Source organism: Dipodomys spectabilis, unplaced genomic scaffold (genome assembly GCF_019054845.1).
Source record: "Dipodomys spectabilis isolate Male_0828 unplaced genomic scaffold, ASM1905484v1 ptg000207l, whole genome shotgun sequence".
Classification (NCBI taxonomy): domain Eukaryota; kingdom Metazoa; phylum Chordata; class Mammalia; order Rodentia; family Heteromyidae; genus Dipodomys; species Dipodomys spectabilis.
In genome coordinates this window covers 98,247-123,644 of record NW_024870884.1, presented here as the reverse complement: position 1 = coordinate 123,644, position 25,398 = coordinate 98,247, and the positions used below count along the sequence as shown (strand labels likewise).

Genomic DNA, 25,398 nt, shown 5'->3' with positions numbered 1-25,398 from the left:
GGAGCTGAAAAGTCCCTGTGAGACTCTTGTCTCCAATTGATCGCCAGAAAACTGGAAGTGTCACTGTGGCTCAAAGTGGTAGAGTACCGGCCTTGATCAGAAGAGCCCAGAGACAGCAACCAGGCCCTGAGTTCAAGTCCCACTACCCACCAAAAACAAAAACAAAACAAAACAAAAAACATGGGTTTGATGGCTCAGAGAGCCATTTCTTAGCCAACTGCAGTTTTAAGTAAGGCCAGAAGATGGCAGTGCTAACCCACACTTTCCTCTGAGACACAGCAACTATGCTTCCCTCAGGTAAAGGCTTCTGGTCCTAAGAGCATAACCTTCTGTCACTGCAGCAGGCAACTGCTCCTGGGTCAGTCCCATTTGGTTTTATTTGATGCCTTTGTTGAACCCCTTCTATCCCAGAAAGCCATCCTCTTCTTTTACCTATGAGGGTGATTTTCCTTGGGGGAACGGAGGAGCAGTAAGCCCTCCAGACCCATTTCCAGTTTCTCCACGCTCTCCTTAAGCCTACTTCGCAGGCAAACACCTGAGGAGTAACAGAGGCTAGAGCCCCTGCCAGTCACAATACTCAGGTGGCAAAAGAGAATTAGATGTGTGCGCCTTTCCCGCCCTAGACACTTTCTCTGCCACTCCTCTCTCCTTCAGGCTGGGAGGCTGGCCTTCTGTGGGAGAGGAGGCTGGTGTCCAGCTAAGCCCCTGGAGCCAAGCTCCTCTAGGCCTTCCTGCCAGAGAACAACTTCCCCAACTTTCCCTCAACACCCTGCACCTCCCCATTCAGTCATTCTTGCCTCTACCTTCGTTGTTGTTTGTGGTGGTCGTGGTCATGAGGCTTGAAGTCTGGGCCTGAGCACTGTCCCTCAGCTCTTCAGCTCAAGGCTAGCGCTCTACCACTTGAGCCACAGCGCCACTTCTGGTTTTCTGGTGGTTTATTGGAGATAAGACTTTCATGGACTTTCCTGCCCAGGCTGGCTTTGAACCGTGATCCTCAGATCTCAGCCTCCTCAGTAGCTAGGATTACAGGCGTGAGCCACCGGCACCTGGCTTTGCCTCTACCTTTCTGTCCAGGACAGCTGCACCCATATCCTGACCTTTTTGTTTCCAAGACAGCTGAGTTCCCCCTGACCCAAGCAAGTCTTTAAAGCCAACAGCAACCTTGGAGCCCAGAAGTAGCCAGGCCCACCCCATGCCTTTCTTGGTGCTCACTCCTCAGCCCAGCTGGAGGAATCCTTGATGCAATTGGAAGACACCTGCAGGGAACTCATATGCATTCATCCCCTCTAAATTCACCCTTCTATAACTGATGCATAGGATACCCTTCTATGTATGATATGATACCTATATATGATACAGGAGAAAGAGCTATTGTTCTTGGTGTCTTAGGAGGTGAGAAAATCACCTCATACCCAGCAGGGAAGTGCCAGACATGTACCAGGGTCAGAGAGCTTTGGGCAGTGTCCTGGCTTCACCCCAGCCTTCCTGCAAACCTAGCACCAGAGCAATCAGTGGCTCCAGCTGTGCCTTACTCCTCCCCATTCCCCCAGGCCTCCTGCATCAAGGAAGCACTGGAGAATGCCTGGAGCAGCTGTGCCCACAAGCACTGTGCAGCCATCCTGACCGCGGCCCACCCTTGTCCGCAGGGCTGATCCCTGTTCCATTGCCATTTCTACAGCTGCAGAGCCACTTCGCCCAGGACCATGTGCAGTGCTCAGCCATCCAATGGATTCCATTTCACCAGTGCCATGAACTGTAACAGTATATGTTTCTCTGCTCACTAGAGTTACTTTTGTAAAAATCACAGTTTCATGACTCTTTGTATTACACTTGCTCTTTTAGATCTCTGTTTGCGTGACTTCTATCTCCTCATTGATGTGGGACCCTGGGTTTGTGTATGGTGGCTATGTCACAGCTGGTCACATCTGATCATAGGGTTGGACACATAATGTGTGCAAAGGCTCACACACACAGACGTGCTAGCCACTAGTTCAAAAACTAAGTGCATGATGCAGTCAACCCATCATTCCTAGAGCTGAGCTTGTTTGTCTGTGGTTTCAAGAAGATGGTAAAGGGAAGAGGTTGGTGCCAGGAAAGATACCTGTGAGACTGGAAGCCCTTTAAACACACACACACACACACACACACACACACACACACACACACACGTACATTTGTTTTTCTTCTAAGGGGCTCATTCTGGTCCCAGATTGAATCTCAGCTCAGCTATTAAGTGAATCTGGAATGTCAATGAAGAGTGAAATGAAGGCTAGGTACTGTGGCTCACGCCTGTAATTCTAGCTAGTAGGAAGACAGATCAATCAGGAGGAGAGTAGTCTCTTTTTGCCTAAGCAAAAAGTTAGCAAGACACTATACAGGCAATAATCTTGGAATGGTCATGCATGCCTATGATTTAACCTGTGAAGGAAACAAACAAGGAGAAGAGAATATAGTAGAAACTGAGGCTGACACTGGCTGGGAAGGAAGGGTAAGGAAACATAGGTGTTATAAAGGTAAGTGCAGACAGAGAAAGCAGACATCTCTCTCAGCTAGATCAGCCAGATTCTGTCATTCCCCTCAGACAATGAACTATTATGGAGCACCAACATGAAACAAAATTGCTTTGTTCTGAGACATTAAATCATTCCCAAAGCATGCTCCATGGAGGCGGGGAGGGGGAGGCTGAAGGGTGAAGGCCTGCTTCTCTCTTGCTTACGGGGACTACTGCCATTCCTTTGCACAGCCCAGCTTTACTCCCTCCATTTGGCTGATCTAAGCTGCCCAATTATATGTCGCCTTACTTTTTGACTGTGTGCTCTGTAGCATTGACTTCTATTCCTCAATCCTCCTTCCAACATCACCCAACACTAACCCAAGTCCTATGAAAATCTTCTCAAAATCTGCCCCCCAAGAAATCCTACAGAATACCACTGTATTCAGTAGATGTCCCTGCTGCAGCCATGAGATTAAGCTTACTAAAAATTAAATACTACTACTAATAATAATAATCAACTTTGTGTGACTAGAGGCATGCCCCTGTTGGGTTTTGCTTGGAACTCAATGACAACTTCAGTTACTGCCTTTGTTTTTACTGACAGCCACCAAAAGTGAAAAGAGACTGGGACTCAGTCTCTCTTTCTCTAGATGCAAAACCCAAGGTGTAGTCTGAGGATGTGGTTTGTCTAAACTCACAGTGAGTTGGAACAGAGCTTTCTGACTCTGGATCTCAAGCAGTGCCTCCCAGATGGAGCCATTTGGAACATGGCTATCCAATGATGAGACTACTGTCCCGTCTTCCCAGAGAGGGTGAGGCCGATGTTAAGCAGCTGTCTTGCTGAGCTGAGCCATGCACTCAGCACTTACATGGACCCAGTGAGGCCCAGCATTCCACAGCCAGTGCAGAAGAGGGAACCCAAGATAAGAAGACTGGAGAACTTGGCTGAAGTTATGCAGCCAGGACATTTCCCCACAGGACAGGAAATGGGAAGAGAGGCCTTGTGTCTTCAGCTTCTTGGGAGTCTGGATTCTTGGATTTCTGATGGGACTGCTGGATTTATGCACTGTTGGAAGCTCCTTAAAATCCAGAACAGCTTCATATAGTAGCCTTATCTGTATCTGGGAACCAGGGTGGGAATAAGGGTGTAAGGCCTGCCAAATAGGGTATGCCATGTTGGGATAGACCTACAGGAGACCTGGAGAGAAGGAAGTTGCTCATAGCTGGGCATCAATCAAATCTGTGGATTCACTTTTGGATTGCTTCCCATGCAGATGTCCAACTCCTCTCACCCCCGGTTCCAGGAATCCTCGGGGTCAATGACTAGAAGACAGTTTATTGAACTCTGGACTAAGTACACAAGGAAAGTAAATATTGTGGTCAAAGCGAGCACCAGCTGTAGGATCTGGCATGTTCTACCTTACCTTTCCTCCTACTGTTGAAGCAGGAGCTGGGGAAAACTCCAGCTAGGAAAAGTAGCAAAAAGAGATAAGCAAGATGCCTGTTATAATTTTTTTTCTTCTATGCTACGAACTGCCATTATTTTTTTTTTTTTAGGTTTGTGGCCCTACTTTTTCTTGGACATTTTTCTGTGGAACAAAGCCTACATTGTTGGAAGTAAAGAGACTAGAACCTCCACAAGCCAAGGACAGTCCAGATGTAAGGGGCTTGAAAGGACACCTCGTTCCTGTTCCTCTAGAGTCTGACCCTCCAAACGGTCCTCATCCTCTCTGTGGAACTCTCATGAAGGGTCTTCACGACCCCCAAATGAAATTGCATTTTCCTGCCAACTGCTATTATGTAGATCACAAATGTTCCCCCAAAGGCCTATCTGTTAAAGTTTGGTTCCTAACCTGTGTTAAGTCTTAGTCCTCAGCCCAGGGTGTTATTGAGAGATGATGGAATTTTTGAGAGAGAAGATTGGGGTGGGGGAGTGGGGCGTGGTTAGGTCACTAGAAGTGTGTTCCCCAGAACACCAGAGAGACCTTGATCTTTCCCTTTCTCTCTCTTTCTCCCACTGGTGGAATTGGGTTGAACAGACTTTCTCTGCCACAAGCTCCTACCATGATGTACTACTTTGCCAAAGTCACAGAAGTGATATAGACAACTGACTCTATAGGTTGAAACCTCTCAAACCATGAACCCAAAGAAGCCTTTTCCTCTTTGTAAGCTAATCATGTCAATTGTTTGGTTATGGTAGTGGAAAGCTGACGACTGCGGTATAGCAGGCATGTAGGAAATGTTGAGAGCTGAGCAAACTGAGCTTTGTTTACCTATCTCTGCATCTCTTTCATACTGTGCCTACTGACCCCTAAAACAGGATTCAGACATTTACCATGAGATGCTCATTGCCTGCTTCCCCAGTTGTTTTTCTTTTGCCTTTGATTCCTGTCTTAATCAAATGAACATTACATGCTCAAGTCAGAAACTAATGTACCTAGCATGGTTTCTTATTTTACCACCACCTAGCCAAGCAAATCTTTAACTCAGTCATTTGTACATCCTGCAGGTTTCTCCAAAGGGTCCTTCTTCTTCATCTAGCTGTCATCATCTGAATCCTGGCTACTTTCACCTCACCTGTCACTTTAATGATTATTATAAGCTTTCATGGAGTGGTGCTTTTCTCCAATTTTTCCCTACTGAGACTTTATCCAGAATTCAAATATGATTATCACCCCCCCACACACACACACATACACACACACTCTCTCTCTCTCCTTAGAATTCCACTAGTGACACTCAGAAGAATGTTCAGCATCTTCATCATGGCATATAAACTCTTTAATCTATGGGCACTAACCACGTCACGCCTTAGGCCCTGATGACTGACTACTATTGTCATTGTAAAGATGGACCACATTCCTCACATTCAAACCACTGTATAGGTTACTTACAAGGAATAACTTGAAGAAGCCTCTAAAGGAAGTAGAGATAATCTTTGGAAAACTCATAACTTTCTTTAAACTCTTTTTTAAAACATTCTCTTTTGAAAGAATTTTAGTCTTACATGGAAATGTTTACAAACAAGACCACACTAAAGCTACCAGCACAACTATGTTTATTGCAGCATTATTTACTATAGCTAAGATATGAAACCAACCCAGATGCCCCTCAATAGATGAATGGATCAAGAAAATGTGGTATATATACACAATGGAATTCTATGCCTCCATCAGAAAGAATGACATTGCCCCATTTGTTAGGAAATGGAAAGATTTGGAAAAAATTATATTAAGTGAAGTAAGCTAGGCCCAAAGAAACATAGGTCCCATGGTTTCCCTTATTTGCAATATCTAGTACAGGTAGGAATCAAGCCGAAAAGGTCAGATAAGGTGATGTTAGGAAAATGAACCCTAAGATATGTATTTAAATGTTTTTTTTCTTTCATGCATTTGTTTCTAATGCATTTATAAGATTATTTCTTTGTTGCTTTGTATGCCCTTCCCCTACAGTATTACCCCTGCTTTCACTGTATTTGATGTCGGTATAATTTGTGGAGGGGAAGGGGAAAAACAAGTCGTTTAAATAAGGATACAGGTGGACCTGTTGCAACAGTGAGAAGTACAAGTTGTCATGTGGAAAATGAGCTTTACAACTTTGGTGGGGGGGGGAGGTTGGGGGGGGGGGGCAGGGGGAGGCTGGGAGGGGAGGGGAAGGGGAAACAAAGGAGGAGGCTGCAATGCTTGGTAAGAAATGTATGCATTATCCTGCCCATATAATTGTAACCCCTCTGTACAGTATTTTCACAATAAAAAATAAATAAATTTTTTTAAAAAAAGGAAAGTTCTCAGCAGTGATAGGTTCTAACATGTCATAACTCAGGAACCAAAACTCAGAAATGGACATTGAAATCATACCACCAGAAGGCACTGAGGTCATTTGGATTTAACTAGTAAGTATTTGCCATTCTTTTTCTTTTCTTCCTGTTCATTCTGTGCACCTGTTTTCTAGTCACAGGTTTGCGTAACTACCACCATCAACTATTTCATCATCCCGGAGAAACTTATCAGGGACTGGGGTCCGGTCATGGGGTCTGAACTCTGGGCCTGGGCGCTGTCCCTCAGCTCTTCAGCTCAAGGCTAGCGCTCTACCACTTGAGCCACAGCACCACTTCCAGTGTTTTTCTTTTTGCTTATGTGGTACTGAGGAATCGAACCCAGGGCCTCAGGCATGCAAGGCAAGCGCTCTACCACTAAGCCACCTTCCCAGACCTCAGGGACGTATCTTTAGTTATACCTTCTCAACCTTCCGATCAACAAGGAGGCTCTTTTTCTAGGCCAGACTGGAAGAAAAAGATTGAAAGACTTTGTCTCAGTATGAGAAAACTGAGTGTGTGTGTTCAAGCCTGCAGCAAGAAGTATAAATGAGAAGATCATAGTTTAAGGCATCCTGGGCAAAAATCAAGACTGTACCTTAAAATAAGATGGTGGGGGAGGGGCTACAGGCCTGAATCAGATGAGTGAGGTAGAATACCTTCCAAGCAAGCTGGAAGCACTGTGTTTCAAACCTCTCAATAATGAAAGACACTTAAAAAAAAATCTGTCTTCCAAAATGTGGCATATACATTTAGTGCAATCTTGTTCAAGCTCAACATGAATGAGATTTTGATACATGTTATAATGCAGATGAGCTTTTAAGACATTCTGCTAAGTGAAAAAAAGCCCAACACAGGAGTTACTACCAAATTCCATTTACATGAGGTACCTGCAAGAGTTGAATATTTGGACAGAAAGTGGAATCAACATGACTAGGGCACACTGGGAGGTGGGAATAGAGTTTTTGGATAACAAGAGGGAGTTTCAGTTCTGGAAATACTGCTGGAGACAGACAGCGGTGACTGCTGTCCAACAACATGAATGCTCTTCCTGAGGCTGAATTGTTCATTTTTTTCATTTTAAAAACTATCCCTTTTAAGAGTTTTGATTCAACATATCAATTTAGGAGTACAATGTATCTTGATCAATGTCACTCTTCATCTGTCCCTCACCGATCCCAATCATACCCATCCATTGAATAATTGACACAGGGGAAAACTGTATACTATGTCTACTTTATCACCAGAAATAAGTAAATGGCTATAATGACATGTATTAAATATGAATAAAAATAGTCTAAGCTAATAGGATCATGTTGCTAGGAGGCACTATTTTAGATATGATAAAACAGATTTCTCTGAAACAGGAATACTTGAACACAAGAAAGAGAGAAAGAAATTAAGAAAAAAGACAACAGCCAGAAATGCACCGGAGAGTTGTGTGCAGACAGACAAGAAGCTAGCTGTTAAGTGAACAGTCTAAGGCAGGAGTTGTCTTTGTGTGCTAATAGCAGCAGAGTTCTGTGACACCTTTGCAGGTGAAGGTGTTCTTAGGTGCTTGTTTGTGTGTACTGTGGGTAGGTATGAATATCTGTGTGTATTCATGGGTGTTTGTGTGCATTTCTATTAAGCATCAAGTTCCTCATGACTAACCAAGTGAAACTACTTATGGTCACTCAGCAGTGAGACTTGGCAACACGGATGCAACTAAAGAAGACAGTGCTGCATCACAGTACAGAGCCATTGAGTATTATGCTGGAGGCTGGAGACTCCTGTGAAATTTTCCTGGGAAGTTGTTTATTAATCTGGGGTTGAAGGCCAGGCTCAGGCTATCTCTCTCTCTTTACAATCAAAACGTGGGTTGCTGCTGAAGCCAGCATCTTCCCTCACTCTGAAGCATTTCCAGAGCTCCAGGATGGAGAACGAGCATCACTGATACAGAATCTTTGCTGTACACACATCCTGTAAGTCGTTTCTCCTGAATGGACTTGCATTCTGAAGCCAAGAGTCTAGATTGAAAACTTGAAAGAGCCTTTCTGTAGGAGGTGGGAAGGTGAATGTCCGGGGAGGGAGCCGTGTGGCAGACAGAAATCACATTCGGGGTGGCCGTTCTTCTCCTGATTCTGTGAAGTGGGAGAGTTTTCCTAATTGCTTGGCTGTTTGCAAAGGAGAATGGCTACCTTTGTGGTCAAAAGACATTCACAAGGGATCCAGAGGGCTGGGCAGCTAAGGCTTTCAAGGGGACAGAAGGCCTAGAAGAAAGTTTCAAGGGACAGATTTAGAAAAGCAAGAAAGAATTGTTGCAAGTTGTTTAAATGCCAGTAGTATAGGGGTTTCCGACTGTACCAACTGTACCAGATACCTGTTAGGAAGTAGAGAAGCATGTAGCACAGGACCAGAGCCTTGGCAGTGAGAAACATCAGGGGGGAAAATGCTCTTCCTGGGGCAAGCCTGTTTTGCTGTGGCAAATAAAACACGGAAAGGAAGTATAGTCAAGGTCATTCTGAGCTCGTGTAGTGAGAATCAAATGACTTAATCTGCTTTTTTTCCTTTCTGGATCGTTTTGGTTTAGCATCTGAAACTGGGCAATTGATAGTTAATTGGTACTGCAGGGAAATTATCTATCATATATATATATATATATATATATATATATATATATATATATATATATATATATATATATATATATATATATATATATATATGGCTCTGCGGGACTCATGGCTGCGGAAGTAGATGCACACAGCCTCTGAGCAGCAGCACCAGCGCCTGCGCACTAGAGACCCCTCTCCAGGGTCCCCACTGAATTCTACGTTGCTTACTTTTATTCAAATATCAATCCTCATAACATCACAGGGAAGATTTACTTTTCTAAATACCAAGGAATAGGTCACTATGTACACACGAGCTGTGCCTGAGTTACTGGACCCAGAGCATGTTTTGTAACTACACATTGATTGACAGACGAGAGGACGATCTTTCTTGAGGTTCTTCACAAGGTGAGAACCATGTCCCCATTTCCATCTGCCCTCCTCCTTCTCCTGAGCGTGATGCAAGCAACCAATCCAGAAACCATCGTCAATGAAGATGCCCAAAAGACCTGCCCTGCGATTGCCTGTTGTCCGGGTTTGAATGGCTTCCCGGGCAAAGATGGCCGTGATGGTGCGAAGGGAGAGAAAGGAGATCCAGGTATTCATTGGGCTCTTCTGTCTCGGAGACGCTTTACTTTCCAGAGGAGACTCCTCTGTAATGTTTTTCCTTCTCTTTAACATATCACAACTCAAAGCAGAGAGCTGGTTCGCGTTCCCTGGCTTGCCAGACTTCCACGCAGAAGTGGATTGATACGATTTGTTCTGCTTTTCCAGGGAAAGCAGCTCTCAGGGTAACGAGTCTCATAGAAAGCAGAATTCTTTCTTTTCTGGGTCATTGGAAGCAGCAGCTCAGGAAGTTTGATCAGGAGTCTATGTCCAAGTTCTTGGGAGAGGGGAGAGACAGAGAGACAGACAGAGACAGAGACAGACAGACAGAGACGGAAACGGAAACGGAGACAGAGAATGAATATGGACACAGATAGGAATCAGCTTCCCTTTTGCTTCCCACAGGTGAAGGCCTGAGAGGCATACAGGGCCCTCCTGGAAAGGTGGGGCCTCCAGGACCCCCAGGATTACGTGGAATATCAGGGCCCATGGGGCCAAAAGGAGACCCTGGAAAGAAAGGAGGTAAGTTGATTATCTCATAATGGGTGGGATGAAGTCACTCTGGGTTCAGGAATCCAGACTGTCTGGTAGGAGGTTACCCTTTTCCTAGTGCTTTATGAGAAGAGGCTTAACTCTGCCTTCTGCTACAGACTCCTGAGCTCACTGTGGTTATCTAGAGGCTCAAGAAATTCCTGCCAAGGTCTTAATAGGGATTTACAAACCCTCTACCGGATGGGAGCCCCAGGATCTCCTTCAGCTTATTCTCAGGTTCCATGGAAAGAGCATAGTAAAACCAGGTTCTAGTGGCTCATACCCATAATCTTAGCTACTTAGAAAGTTGAGACCTGAAGAGTCCTGGTTCAACTCAAACGCAGGCAAAAAAGTCTGTGAAACTCCATCTCCAAAATAACTAGCAAAAGCCCAATTAGATATGACTCTCAAGTAGTAGAGTACCAGTTAATCAAGCAAGCAAAGACGACTTAAGGCCCCAAGTTCAAACCAAGTACTGCTGAAAGAGAAAAGGAAAAAGGAAACATAAATAAAGGAAGAATACAATGCATGTACATGTAGGCATATTATGTCTCTTTTTTAACCTCACAGCATATATATATATATATATATATATATATATATATATACACACACATATATATAAAGCTTAACTTCATAAAAAAGGAATCTAAAACATTGTGGTTTTAAAATGCAGCCATTTACTTAAACATAGTTCTAAGAGTTATCCAGATAAATTTTGGTTCTGCTGGGCTGAAGTGTGTGCTTCACCAATGGCCAAAGGTCTCAATCACATGCTTCACTGTTGTTTGGATATCAATTGGAGAAATGAAAGTCCATGAGCTCTGGGTCTCTTATCTGACAGGCTCCTTAGGGCTTGATCCCATAGTGATTATAGAATTCCTGCGTAGAGAGCAGAGCATATACACAGACATTTCTGTCATATTGAAATGGTCCTAACAAGTCAAAAATCAAGTTCACATTAAAGAGCATGAAAGAGACTCTCAATGAGAGCAGATTAACTAGTTTAAGGGCTCTGGTCCTCTCCACTTGAACAATGGGTCAACTTACACAAATTGTGGTTGCTTTGTTTCAGAGCAGATTGGAAAAAAACAACAGGCAATGAAAACAAAACTGAAGAAGAACGATCTTCCAAATATCTTAGTCAATATTTACTAGCTCACATTAATACTTCCAGAGATTTATTCTTAGTCTTGGTAGTGCAATTCATTAAAGAAAAAAGAAAAACTGAAGAACTCATATACAGATTGCTATCACACTAGGAAATCAGAAGCACACGTGTGTGCATCAAGTACGTGTGAATATAAAATGTCTTGGGCGATGCCAACAGATGAAAATCGATAGGTAGAATTTTTTCCTTCTTTTTGATCTTCAGTATTTTTTATTTTTCTTGAAAATGTTACAAACAATGTGAAAACAAAAAAAGCTTTTTTTATTTGAAAAATATTTCCACTCCTTTATATATGTAGTTTGGGGGACCTCTTTTCACTAATGCTCCTTACTCTGTTGAATTTTCTAGAATGTGATTCCAGCGCAGTTGACTCAGAAGTGACAAGTTTGCGGTCAGAATTGGAACTTATCAAAAAGTGTAAGCTTTTTCTCTTCTTCAGGTAGTATAGCATTTAGGGGAAAAAAAATCATTGATTATATCTCATTGTCTACCTGGATAAGTAATTCTCATTCTCTCATCTTATGTTACATTTATAAGCATCTTGTAGCAATGGAAGCAAGTTTAAAGTACCTGTTCAAATGTGCAGACCTAACAAATGCTATAACCATACTATACATTGAAATCAGATGTGGAATCAAGAGTCGGACCTTTACTCCCAGAAAATGGTACCAATTCCACTCTCTTAAGCTGGTGTCTTGAATTGGAAACAGAATTAAACATTTCCCTCCTGGCTTGGTGTAAAATTCATACACATTTTTCTTTATTCTCAAAGTAACTATATCAGAAAATTCCAAATTCAATATACTTTGAAATTCTAATCCAAAAGGACCAAATACTTTATGCTGGTGTATCATTTTATTGTAACGGTGCCAAATTTAACAAATGAATAGAGCAGTTAAACTTGAATTCCAAGGGGAAAGGACATTTGTTTGCTTGTTTTGTTGTTGTTGTTGTTGTTATTGAATAAATATGTCCCAAAATTTCAATAAGGTTTTCCAGCATGAAAAACATCATTGTTTATCTGAAATTGAACTTGAACAGGACATAGTATACTTCAGCAACTCTATTCTGAAAGCATTTACTCAGAGGTATATCTTAGGGTGGGTTAAGAGACAAGCCATTGTCATCTACTTTTTCACATTTTAGGGCTTTACTTCTCTGTGGTGAAAAAGGTTGGGAAGAAGGTCTTCTTGAGCAGTGGTGAAACGATGAGCTTTGACAAAGTCAAGGCCCTCTGTGCCAGCGTCCAAGCCTCTGTGGCCACTCCCAGGAATGCTAAAGAGAATAAGGCCATCAGAAGTACAACCTCAGAATTGGCCTTCCTGGGCATCACAGATGAGGCGCATGAAGGCCAGTTTGTGGATATGACAGGAGCACCACTGAACTATACTAACTGGAATGAACACGAACCCAACAATGCTGACCAAGGAGAAGATTGTGTGATCCTTCTTTCAAATGGCAAATGGAATGACATCCCTTGTTCCAGATCCTATATGGCAGTCTGCGAATTCTCTGAGTGACCCTGCAGACCCACCCCCTTGTCCCTTTCTGTATCTTATAGGTGCACCATCTGCTTTGGAAGGTAATACATATTCACTTTCTCAAACACCCAGTATTGAGCTACTCTTTTGTGGAGAATTGGGGAAAATCCAAGAATGAGTTGGATGATGCATTGTGGAGGTAAGAAGTGAGAAGAGACCAAGGGCTTCAAGTCCACTGTGAATACTTATACTTCTGAGCCACAGTGAGAGAACAGTAGTAAAGTAGTAGCAGTTGTCTTAAAAGGAGGGTAATAGTACAAATAATATACTTTTAGTCTTTCCATGTGCCATGACCTTTGTATCTTCCAGTAGTTGTCCAATTTAGTTAACCTACAATACTTTTGTTTGAGTGGAGTCTACTTGCCAATGAATACAAGACACTATGTTGAAAAACGAACTTTACAATTTAGGTGGGGGATGGAGGGTAGTGTAGTTGTGGAGGTGGGAGGGAAAGGATGGTAGGGGAAAAACAAAGGACGAGGCAACAATGCTTGATAAGAAATGTACTTATTATTACCTTGCTCATGTAACTGTAACCCCACTGTACAGTATTTTCACAATAAAAAAACTTACTTTAAAAGAAAGGAGACAAAGGACCTGAAGAAAAATGTGTTATTTTTTCACTTATTGTAGATACCTCTGCTCTGTTGTGTCCACTTCCCCAGCATGATTCTAAGGCTTTCCAAGCAATCTCAGGCATCCAGTAGGCTTCTTAGAAGTGTTTTCCTGAATTGGATTTCCTCCTTTATGAGATGCTAAGCTACAGAATTCACATCAGTTTCAACTGAACATGAATGCTCACACATGTATACACTCATGTGACCACCATTGAAATTAGGATATAAGTCATTTCTAAGTCCCTAGAATCTTCTTCAGTACTCTGCCAAGTTAATATTCCTAAGTTTTATCTCCTACATTAATTTTATCCATTGTTGGCCTTCATTGACATGGAAATGTACTGTATGTACTGCCTCATGTCCAATTCTTTTTCAAAATTAAGTCTAGGAGATTTATTCAAACTGGTATTATGTATAGCTCTCATTTATCTCTTTTCATTGATATAGAGTTTCCTTATATACACCTTGGTTTCCACATTATATTAGTAGACACTTGGATGACTTACAATTTTGGGCCATGAAGAAATAACTCTCAAGAAAATTTCTGTGCTAGTATCTTTTTATGTCTTTTATTGCAAAATAGTGTACAGAGGGGCTACAGTTACATGAGTAGGTAATGAGTACATTTCCTATGGAGTGTTATCTCCTCCTTTGTTTATCCCCTAACATCCCCTCCATCCCCACATTCTGTCCCCACATCCACACCTCCTCCTTCCCCAGCCAAGTGGTAAAGTTCGTTTTCAACATAGTGTCTTGTGTTGTAATGGGTCAACCTGTATCCTTATTTCAGCAATTTGTTATCTCCCCTCCCCTCCCCAAATTAGAAAAATGTATATACAAGATTCAGGGAACTGACATCAGATAGAGAGAAAACGGGGTTATACCCTGGGAGAAACACATACAAAAGATGTACTAGTATTTTGATGACATGATGCACTAAATTGCCTTAGTTATCTATCTACAGTAATTTGTGGGTCAAGGCAAAGGTATGAATTTTGGTTCAATCGGCACTGCTCATTTTCCAAAGAAATCACATGGAATTAGCCTTCCATTGGTACCAGCCATAACTAATCGATACCGTCCTTCACAATAAACAATGTACAGATTTAGGCACCATCTTCTTAGGTTTAAAACCAAAGGGTCACCATGAAATCATCTGCTACAATGCTAAGACTCCAGAGAACAGGGAAGCCTCTCACCCCACAAAACATCATGACACACACAAACTTTCAAGAACCAACTTAAACACACCAATACATATACAGCACACACTCAAAAGAGAAACATAAACCAAATATATAGAACAAGTACAAACAATCACTCACAGATACATAGAAGAACACCACCTCTAACCAAAAGCTATAACACATCCTCAATGGTCTCCAGGACGGATCTTGGAGGTGTCAATGGTCATGGTGCAAGGTGGGGCCTTGGCTTACAGCAGGCATTTGGTTGATGGTCCAGTGAAAACTGAGTGTCCCTGAGGGCTGTCATCGTCTCTTCCTTGTGACGGTAGATGGCACAGACATTTATCAATCCAATGAGAATGAATATTCACACTTAACCAAGGACTCCAATGACACTTGTGTCACCAGCAGCTGATGCTTACATGTCAACTATATTCATGTGTGACACATGAGTAGTAAGATGGCATAAAATGCATACAGTTTGCACCTACTGAGAATAATTAATTGATTGTAGTGAGCTGAACAGTGGCCCATAAAGAAATAGCCATGCTCTAGTATCTAAACCTGTAGATATCACTTGTGGGGGGCGGGGCAGCTAGGTACTGCCTTTATTTATTGAAGGCTAACACTCCTCTGCTTTAAGTGGAGCCACAGCTCACTCTTCTGGCTTTTTGCTAATTAACTGGAGCTAAGAGTCTCACAGACTTTATGGCTAGGCTGGCTTTAGTTATTGGTGTTAGCCACCACCGCCCATCTGAACTTGTACATATTGCTTTGTTTGGCAAAATATTGGATGTACCATATATATATATGTATATATATATATATACATACATATATACACACATATATGTGTGTGTATATGAATATATATACATATATACACACGTATATGTGTGTGTATATGAATATATATATATATATATATTTATATAGTCAGCCATGGGGCCTGAACTCTGGGCCTGCACACTGTCCCTGAGCTCCTCAGCTCAAGGCTAACACTCTACCATTGAGCCACAATGCCACTTCTGGATTATGTTGTGCTGAGGAATCAAACCCAAGGCCTCATGCATGCAAAGCAAGCACTTTACCAGCCACTGAGCCACCTTCCCAGCCGCAAATGTATCCAATATTTTTATGGATATATTCTTATATGTGATATGATTAAGGACTTTTAGTTGTATGATAAAGCCCTGTCCTGACCACATTGGGCTGCTGTATAACAGTACAATCAGTTAGTTGACTCAAAAACAGAATGAATTTATTTCTCATAGCTGGATGTTCAAGATTACACTATTAGTATGATCTTAGGCTGCAGATAACCTAGTTCTCTTTATGTTCTCATTTTTTATTTATTTATTTTTTGGTCATGGGGCTTGAACTCTTGGCCTGGGTGCTGTCCCTGAGCTCTTCAGCTCAGGGAGAGCACTCTACCACTTGAGGTACAGCACCACTTCCGGCTTTTTCTGGTGGTTTATTGGAGATAAGAGTCTCATAGGTGTTCTTGGCTGGGCTGGCTTTGAACTGCAATCATCAGATCTCAGCTTCCTGAGTGGCTCGGATTATAAGCATGAGCCACCAGTGCCCAGTCTCTTTATATTCTTCCGCGATAAAAAGATGACAAAATGGATCATCTGGTGTACCTTTAATGTGGATAATTTCCACACAAGGGATTTTTACCCTCAAGATTTATCTCCCCAAACTTTCAACTTCTAATACTATCATATTGGGGTTTCAAGTTTCAATGTATCAAAACTGGCACACAAACATTAAGTCTACTGTAGCCTCTATGTGCAATCATATACAGCTTTATATGAATGAGTGGAGACTGAGGTTTTGAAGATATACACATAAAGGTCAAGAAACGCTGGAGAGGAACAAGCAGTCTTTCCAATTAAGACAGAAACTGGAGAGATGCAGCCACAGGAAAGCATTAGAAGTGATAGAAAGTTTCCTCAGGGCTGGATAAAGAAACTCCAAGATTATGAAAGATTCAAGAGCCAATTCTTTGAGGAGTCACCATGCAGTGACCACTATGACCACCAGAGATGCTGTCAGTTGAATTCTAAATCAAACTTTGATCAGTTCTCTTTCAGGACCCACTCAATCACAATGTCACACGGAGATGAATTGCCTTGAGCTTTTGAGCCCTGAAGTTGCATCCTTCTTAGAGACTCTTGACCAGCTGATTCTTTCCTGTGTCTTTCTGTCTTTGTCATAGTCCTTTCTGCTGTGACATGTAGACTCCTTAATGCTAGACCCTTAAACACTATGTCTGCTTATGGTCATCCTTAAACCCAGGTTTGTAATAGCAGCATCCTTATCAATTTCATTCTTGAACATTCTTTCTCACTTTTAAGCCTTCGATATTTTGATTTCAATACCCCGTCTTCCAAAGGTGACTGTCTCCTGCCATTTATTAGACTAGAAGCCCCAGCTGGCTTTTCTTCTCCTGTCCAGTCAGTGGTCTCTACCAGATGCCTCAGCCAGAGAATGACAGTGCTCTAGTAACTCATTATACTCATGTATTATTGAAGAGGTAACTTGCAGAGTAGGGGCTGTAAACACATACATGTGTACATACATATATATATACACATATGTACGTATGCATGTACACACACCACCCACCCACTCCCACACACACACGTTGGTCCAGTTGGCAGATGTTCCAACTGAAAGTTCTTGTAGGATATTAGGATATTTCTTCTTCCAATTCAATATAGTAAAAAAAAAAAAAGTCCATTGTTTCAGTAGCAGCACAACCCCTGCTCAGTTTTCAATATACTACGGAGCTGACCTTTAGGCGTTAACTGTGGGGATTCCAGTGGCCTGCCTCTAGGTGGTGCATAACATTTGTGGTCAGTGTAAGTGGGAGCAGGAGCAGCCACAGAGCAGTTGATATAAACACCTTGCAAAAGTAAGGATTCTCGCGCTTCCATGAGATACGGATCTAGGACATAGAAAATCAGAACTATAAAAGGAAAGGCTCAAGAGCAATTTCATTCCAAAGTAAGTAGTTTTAAAATTCAGACCTTAGTTTATACAATGTAAGACGGAAAGTGCTGATAAACTAAACATTCTAGAAATACAAAGTTATGATAACCACAGAGTTATGTGAACTCCAGCATTTAGTTTCCTTTGTTATATCGGGTTTTGGTTCATATCATTAGAATACTTAGTGACACACAGAAATGCAAATGCTAGATCGATGACTTCACTTTCAGATTCACCATATATTGCCCTTAGCCCTGGATCCAGTTAAATGGATAGAAGGATGGGAAATGAAACTCAGGCTGGCATTAAGGAAGCAGGAATATAGTTCTCAGTGGAGAAAGGGCTGACAGCAGTTCAAATATCAGGTCAGAGCTATGCTCTTTTCCTCCAGTGGGGATTTTGCTGTGATAGAATTACACCTGCACAGGTAGGAGCAGTAGTAGCTTAGAAGTGATACTGACCTACAGTCCTTCACTCCCACAAGTAAAGGTACCCAGGTCACTCTAAAGGAGAGAGTGTGAGTAGCTAAAACAAAACTTTAGGAAGTCCACAACTTTGCCTTCCAGACTGGTATTTTTACTTCATTTTGCCCTCCTGCTCAAAGGACATAGAATTGTTCATTTTGACCATATGCATTATTGATCAATAGCCCAGCTGACATTACAACTTTATCAGGATTGCAGACAAGCAGAACTGGAAAGTTAATTCAAGGTCAAATTTCACAAATAGAAGACAGTGCTACTGTAACCCTTTGTGTGCTGGCTGTCATTTCAAACACATGCTGTCAGGGGTTCCACACAACACAAAAAAGTGAATCGAAATTTAGTAAATAAAGTAAATATGAAAATCAGTGCATGATAAAATAAACGCAGCATAAGGCCATCGAGGTAGAGGCGATGAGAGAAAGGTGATGAGACTTCCATGCTGGGACAGTAGTCTGATCCACCTTTTTGCTCACTTAAGTGTCTAATCCTCATCCAGCCCCTTCTATAGACTGCAAAGCCAAAAAAAAAAAAAAAAACAGTGGAAGTCCCCTTCACAGATTGACTGCCATTTCCACTCAACCCAAACATTCACCAGTGTTTGAATGAAGTGTAACTAATTGAAAGCATGAAGTACATTTCATCTTTCTCTTGAAACACTGTTAGATAGAAACATTAGCAGAGGAAAATAACTCAATTACAAATGTCTGTGTGCAGAAAACTTCTTACAGACAGTAAACACCAGGTTATTTGAATAACAGTAGCCTAACTCGCCAAATAAAACCCAATGCTTGTATTTGCTGGGGAGTATACAGTTATGGGAGTAATTTAAAATATTTTTTAAATTAAATTTTAAAATATTTTTAAAATTCTATTCTTAATTTTTTTTATCACTATCAAGATCTACAATGAGAGGAGATAAAATTGCTTGCACAAAAAAAGATTTCCATCAATATTTGTGTGTTCATATGCACCTGTTTGTGTGTGTGTATGTGTGTGATTCAAAGGTACTTTGAAGATAAAATAAGTCTAGTGATTAAAATCCATTGTGTATTTCAGGAGTTTTACTCCTGATATTACAGAAGTATCAAAACCAAGAAATAACTCAAATGCATTTGTAATGTAAATTTCCAGGAAAGATACACAACACAGCAAAATGAAACAGGGCAATCAGCTTTGAGGAAGAAGATGGCTGTCTTCACAGAGGACGTCTTGCCAACAGCTCCCTCTTAGGATTCATAATAATCATTTTACTAGAGGAAAGAAGAACAGATTGATGAAGATGACAGGGTAGGACAAGAGCAAGTTAGGATAGGGGTTCCAGGGAAGGATCTGAGCAATGTGCCCAAATCCCTCCTTTCTCAAAGGAAGTTCAAACTGATACTCAGAGAACAAATTCTCTACTGAAGTTCTGATTTTATCAAAATCATTGAAGTCCCATTCTAGAAGCTGGAATTGAACTATTCTTTCTCTTATTATTATTGTTAGTAGTAGTAGTAGTAGCAGCAGTAGTAGCAGTAGTAGTAGTATTGGTAATAGTAGTATTTATTATTATTTATTATTACTATTATTACTGTTATTAATTTATGATGGTCCTAGAGCTTGAACTCAGGGCCTGGGCTTTTTGTGCTCAAGGCTAGCACTCTGTCACTTGAGCCATAGCTCCATTTCTAGCTTTTCTGTGTTTGTGTGTGTGTGTGTCTGTGTGTGTGTGTGTGTGTGTGTGTGTGTGTTTAATTGGGGATAACAGCTTCACTATCTTTCCTGCCAGAGTTGGCTTTGAACTGAGATCTTCAGATCTCAGCCTCCTGAGTAGCAGGATTACAGGAGTAAGCCACACCTGGCTTTCTCTCATTCTTTGTTCAGATCTGAAATTTCTTGTGTGGCATTAATAAGGCTTTGTTCCTTCTGAGCTCTCTGAGTTGTGTGTGTGTGTGTGTGTGTGTGTGTGTGTGTGTGTGTGTGTGTGTGTGTGTGTGAAAATACTGTACAGAGGGGAGTTTTTCTTTCCAGGGACAGAATTTGACACAGATCAAAAAATATATTTTTTCAGGTGTATTTTGAGACCTTCAAACTGTTTTTGGTTGACCTCCAGCTCATTTTTCTAACTCACTAAGTCATTGATTACTGATCTAGCTCAAGATCTGTCATGACAGGTATTAATCACCAATAGTCTGTTGCTTTTTGGTTTTGCATTTCCAGCAGTTATTTTCTCCCATTTCTCAAGATGTTAGTCTGCCCTTTTGCTGGAGGCTTCCTTGTTTTGAGCACTTTCGTGATGAGCTGGCAGGTGAGCTTTCTTCATTTCTTTGAAAACATTATTGTAGAGCAGATCTTTCCCTTTATACTGAGTGTTTGAATGTGTGCTTAATGTTACAACATTTTCCAATTTCCTGCTGAATACTTTAGTATTTAGGTTAGTTACATACTCTTTGTTCTGTAGTCTCCCAGTTGCAAACTTTCTCTGTATCTGTGCACTCCTGCAAAGATTTCAGTTCTCTAATCTTGAACCATTCTTCCTTAAGGTACACAGCATGGCTCTTCCTACAACCCTTAAAGATCACTATGGAGCCCATGAATCTTTTCTCAATTGCTTGTAGGAGTGTTAAGTGTGTTTCAGTTTCTTGTGAATTCATTTAATTGGCTTTCTTTTCTTGGTCAGAGGGGTTGTATTCTTGGCAAGAAGCATTACATCTTATTACATCCGTTGCTGAACTACTACTGGAAGGATATTTGTCTGTGCAAAAAGCCTTCCTATGAATGTCTCAATAATTTTATCTAAAGATAAGAGAATTATGAATAATTGAGCTATCTCAACACTTTCTAACATCTCCCACAGACATCCACCTAGAAACAGTGAAACTTGTTTTCTCGTCAGGGAAGTTGTTCCATGAGATAGACCCTCCACAGCCTCTCAGGCAGCAATCATGTCTTCTGTTTGTTGTTGTTGTTGTTTTAAATCCAAACAGCAGAGGGAGCTCTTCTATTGTGGTTTTACATTGGCTACTTGGAAATCTGTCAGATGGTCTCTGAGGAGCTAGCACGGTTGTTATTATTATTATATTTTACTTCAAATTATTGGGTTTCCAATGAAGCAATGCCTAGAACTTAAAGTAACCTTAGTAATCAATCTTAAAAACATGAACCCTATCAACCTTTCAATAATTAACAATAATAATTAACAATAATCTATTCATTTATACACAGAAAAATATTGAACATTCTAGGATGACACTAAAAATGATACACTTTCTCTAAAATACGTTATATAATAATTCAGATATAGTCCCTAATTTTTTTAAAAAATTTAATATAATGTGGAAAAAAATAACAATGAGTTCAATAACTTCTATTAATTCTCTATTACTTTCTCTTCCCTGCCCAATACCTGCTGAAAGATTTTAAATACAGTTCATATACGATCAGATCAGTTTTGCCATAATTTTTGTATTTAAAAAACAACTTTTCTTAAACATACCAAATAGTACCATTATAATATCTTTGAATAGTGAACATAAGTCCTTAATATCAAGTACAAAGTTATTACTTTCTCATAATTTTCACATTTCATAGTTCTAGAACAAAACATGCACATTGAAGACACTCTGTTTAAAAAGTGAGGTTGATTTTCTCATGTTTTTCTACTCAGTGTGATCCATGACAACTCTAAAGCTAGTAATAAAAATAAAACAATTCAAGCCCAAACCTCACATTACTAAATCATAAACTTCCCTTTACCAAGATCTTTAGATCATTTATATTCATATTAAAGTGGGAAAAGTACCTGACATTCTTGATTGTGCAGACTGTAGTTCTATGTGGTTTTTGTCGAGGTCTTCTCTTCCATGCATTTCCTGTTAACTACAATTAAGTCTAGACAGTTGACTGTTTATTCAATTTTAAGTTACTGGAAGAAAGACTTCTAGATGCTTTATCTATTTTTAATGAGGGGAATGCGCAATATCTACTTATAGCTATTCTATGATATTGTCAGCCCTTGATAACTTAGTAATTTTAAGGGACAAATTATAATAACATCAACATCAATTCTATCATTTTGGCATCTATTAACAGATACAATTTTATAAAGAAAAAATTTCCTCATCTACGATTAATGAATATTTTTTTTTGTCGGTCGTGGGGTTTGAACTCTTGGCCTGGACGCTGCTCCTCAGCTCTTCAGCTCAAGGTGAGTGCTCTACCACTTGAGCTACAGCACCACTTCCAGTTTTCTAGTGGTTTATTGGAGATAAGAGTCTCATGGACTTTACTGGCTGGGCTGGCTTTGAACTGTGATCCTCAGATCTCAGCCTCCTGAGTAGCTAGGATTACAGGCATGAGCCACTGGCTCCCTGCCAAGATAATGTTATTAAGAGAAAATTTCTTATCTCCTATTTTATTGCATTTGAACTGAAATTCCCAAGGAAATTTTAAGGAAAATGAACATTTAATAATATCTTAATATTTGAACATCCCCCACACCTTTGTTAACCAATATTCAAAATAATAAGTTGATGCCAAAGGGGCTTCTTCTATTCAAAATAGACTGATGTGAGGTAGATGAATTAGAGAAAAAATTCTAATTGTGTGCATTAGTACAGAAGTTCCCTAAAACCGAAGACTCCAAGAAGGGCCATCAGAGTAAAACTTATACAGTGATCTGCACTGCAGAAAGAAATCAGAGCTTCAGACTTCCAGTGCTGGGGGAAATGAGTTACAAGAGGATGAGAGAGGGAAACCGATAATCAATGAAGAAAGGTCTTCTTGCTGTATAGCTTTTAAAGTTCCCCAGGTATAATAAAATGGTCAGGAGCAATCCTTTTGTGGATGTAACAATTCCAGGAATGTGGCTTTGCTTTTAGATATAAATTCTTTGACACAAGGGCTGCTGTTGATTACTGCTACTGTGTCTTCAATCTCAGAATAGCTAGCCCAAGATTAGGCAAAGCGGCCTATTTAGGGGTGGCAAATTCAAGTCCCCTCCATATTTTGGGACATGGTGTGTCATGACATATACACACAACCACTGTGGTAATATCTGTTTCTATGAATTTGTTTATCTTAAGTACCCCATGTAAGTAGAAGTGTGCCTTATTTGTCCTTTGGTGATTTACCTATTGCACGTGGCATATTATATCCAGGGCCCAGGTATTCAGTTTTTACATTTAATAGGAGTTTCTTCTTTTATACAGGCTGATTAATGTTCTATTATATGGATATACCCTTTTCTTTATCCATTCATCTATCAATGAAGTTTTAAACCCCTTCATAGCTAGCTATTGCATATCATGCTGTAAAGAACATGGGAATGCAAACATGTCTGAGAGATTCCCAATTTTAATACTTTCCTATGTATTTGAAAAAGCAAGATGGCTGAATCATAAAGTAGTCCTATTCTTACTTGTGTGGGAAATTCTCATTTTTCTAACAGGTGGGAGGTAATATTTCATTATGCCATTATGATGTTGATTTTTATTTCCCTGATGTTAGTTAGTTTGATAGTTTTTGTCCTTCTACCTGTTGGTCTTTTCTATTTTTTTTTTTTTTTGGTGCTGGTCAAGGGGCTTAAACTTTGAACTCAGGTCCTGAGCACTGTCACCCCTGAGATGTGTGTGTTTGTGTGTTTGTGTGTGTGTGGTGTGTGTGTGGGGGGTGGGGGTGTGTGTCCTGAGCCTTGAACTCAAGGCTTGGGCTCTGTCCCTGAGCATTTTGTTCAAGGCTAGTGTTCTATCACTTGAGCCATTGTTCTACTTCTGAATTTTGGTGCTTTTTTGGAGATAAGAGTTTCCTGAGCTTTCCTGGCTGGGTTGGCTTTGAAACTCTGTCCTCAGATTTTCCTCCTGAGGAACTAGAATTACTATACTGATTGGGAGTGAGCGAGCCATTGATGCCTTGCATCTGTTTGAGAAATATTTCAATTCTTTGCCCATTACATTTTTGGTTATTTTGTTTTTGCTTTTGTTTTATGTCGAAGATTCAAACTAGAGTTTGAATTCAGGGCCTAACACTGGCTAGATAGATATTCTATCCCTAGTACTACATCTCCAACTCTTTGCATATATTTCAGTTGAGTTATTTTTGTTGTTGTTATGATTGTTTTTCTATTTGGTACTAGGTTGGATATGGCCTCAAGAGCACTCGCCACAGATGCAATGCTGGGGAAGTGGATGGAGCTACATTAAACGAAAAACCCCTACAAATGTTGAGGGTCATCTTAGCAGGTGAGCAGAATAGTTCAATAGCTATGTACATATGATATAAGACGATGCTAAGCGAAATGAACTGCATGACATGGACACCAGAGGTTTATCTTCATTGTTGTTTTAAATGTACTATGTGATTTCTTGTTTCTTTTGTATGTTCTTTGCCCCCTATGGTTTTTCCTCTGTTGTCACTGTATTTGATTTTGGTACCCTGGTATTATGCATATGTTTATCTGATTTAGGGAAGGGAACAGGAACAACAGAATGGTGAGAGACAAAGGACAAGAGGGAACCAATACAACAGTGATATTCACAAGACAATATGTTGAAAATGATCTGTACAACTTGGGAGGTGGGCATTGGGGGAGAGGGGAACTAGGAAAAAATGAGGAACAGAGTAACAAGTTTGACAAGAAATGCACTTATTACCTTACTTATGTAACTGTAACCCCTCTGTACATCACTTGATAATTTTAAAAATGTAAAAGAAACCCCACAAATAAACAAAAAAAGAAAACCTTTACACGTGAACAACCACTTCCCCATAAGCGGTCATTTGCCTATTGATGTTATCTTTACTTGAAATAACTGTTAGTGATTATCCTTAGAGTAAAATATTTGCACATATTCATAAATTTTGCCTAAGGAATAAATAGATGATCTTTATAATACTACTACAGCCTGTATCTAGAAAGCTCTCCAAAAGTCTGTGTGAAAGACTTGGTTTTCAACTGATGGCACTATCAGGAATTAGTGGAACTTTTAAGAGGTAAGGCCTTGCCCCCTCCCGATCTCTATGTGGCTTCCTTGTTGTCTTGAGGTGAGCAGCGTTTCTCTACCAAATGTCCTCCTGCATCATAATTTGCTTCCAGGTCAGGCTGCCTCCCTTCAGCCCAGAGGCAGCAGTCAACCAAACATACATCAAATCCTCTGAAACTGCGAGACAACATAAGTCTTTCATCCTCATACGCTGATTTACCTCAGATCACCTTCTGCACTAATAAAAAGTTGACGGACACAGGTACTGATCAGGAAAAATCTTTCATGATGTGAACTAGCTCATTCCTTCGCTTGTGTAGCCATGCTTGCTGTTTGCATCAGCCCCAGCTCACCGTATCATTTCTGAGAAATGAAACTTTAAGGTAAACTGAAACTCGAAAC

At 40.6% G+C, this 25,398-nt stretch overlaps 1 protein-coding gene across 1 annotated transcript; it reads left to right on the top strand.

Annotated features, from left to right (window-relative positions):
* The first annotated feature begins 9,319 nt into the window (after positions 1–9,319).
* Positions 9,320–12,730, top strand: Mbl2 (mannose binding lectin 2). The gene is made up of 4 exons (XM_042696519.1): positions 9,320–9,500; positions 9,914–10,030; positions 11,559–11,627; positions 12,357–12,730. Exons 1-4 carry the CDS (start codon positions 9,320–9,322, stop codon positions 12,728–12,730), a joined length of 741 nt encoding a protein of 246 aa, XP_042552453.1.
* The last annotated feature ends 12,668 nt before the right edge of the window (positions 12,731–25,398 follow it).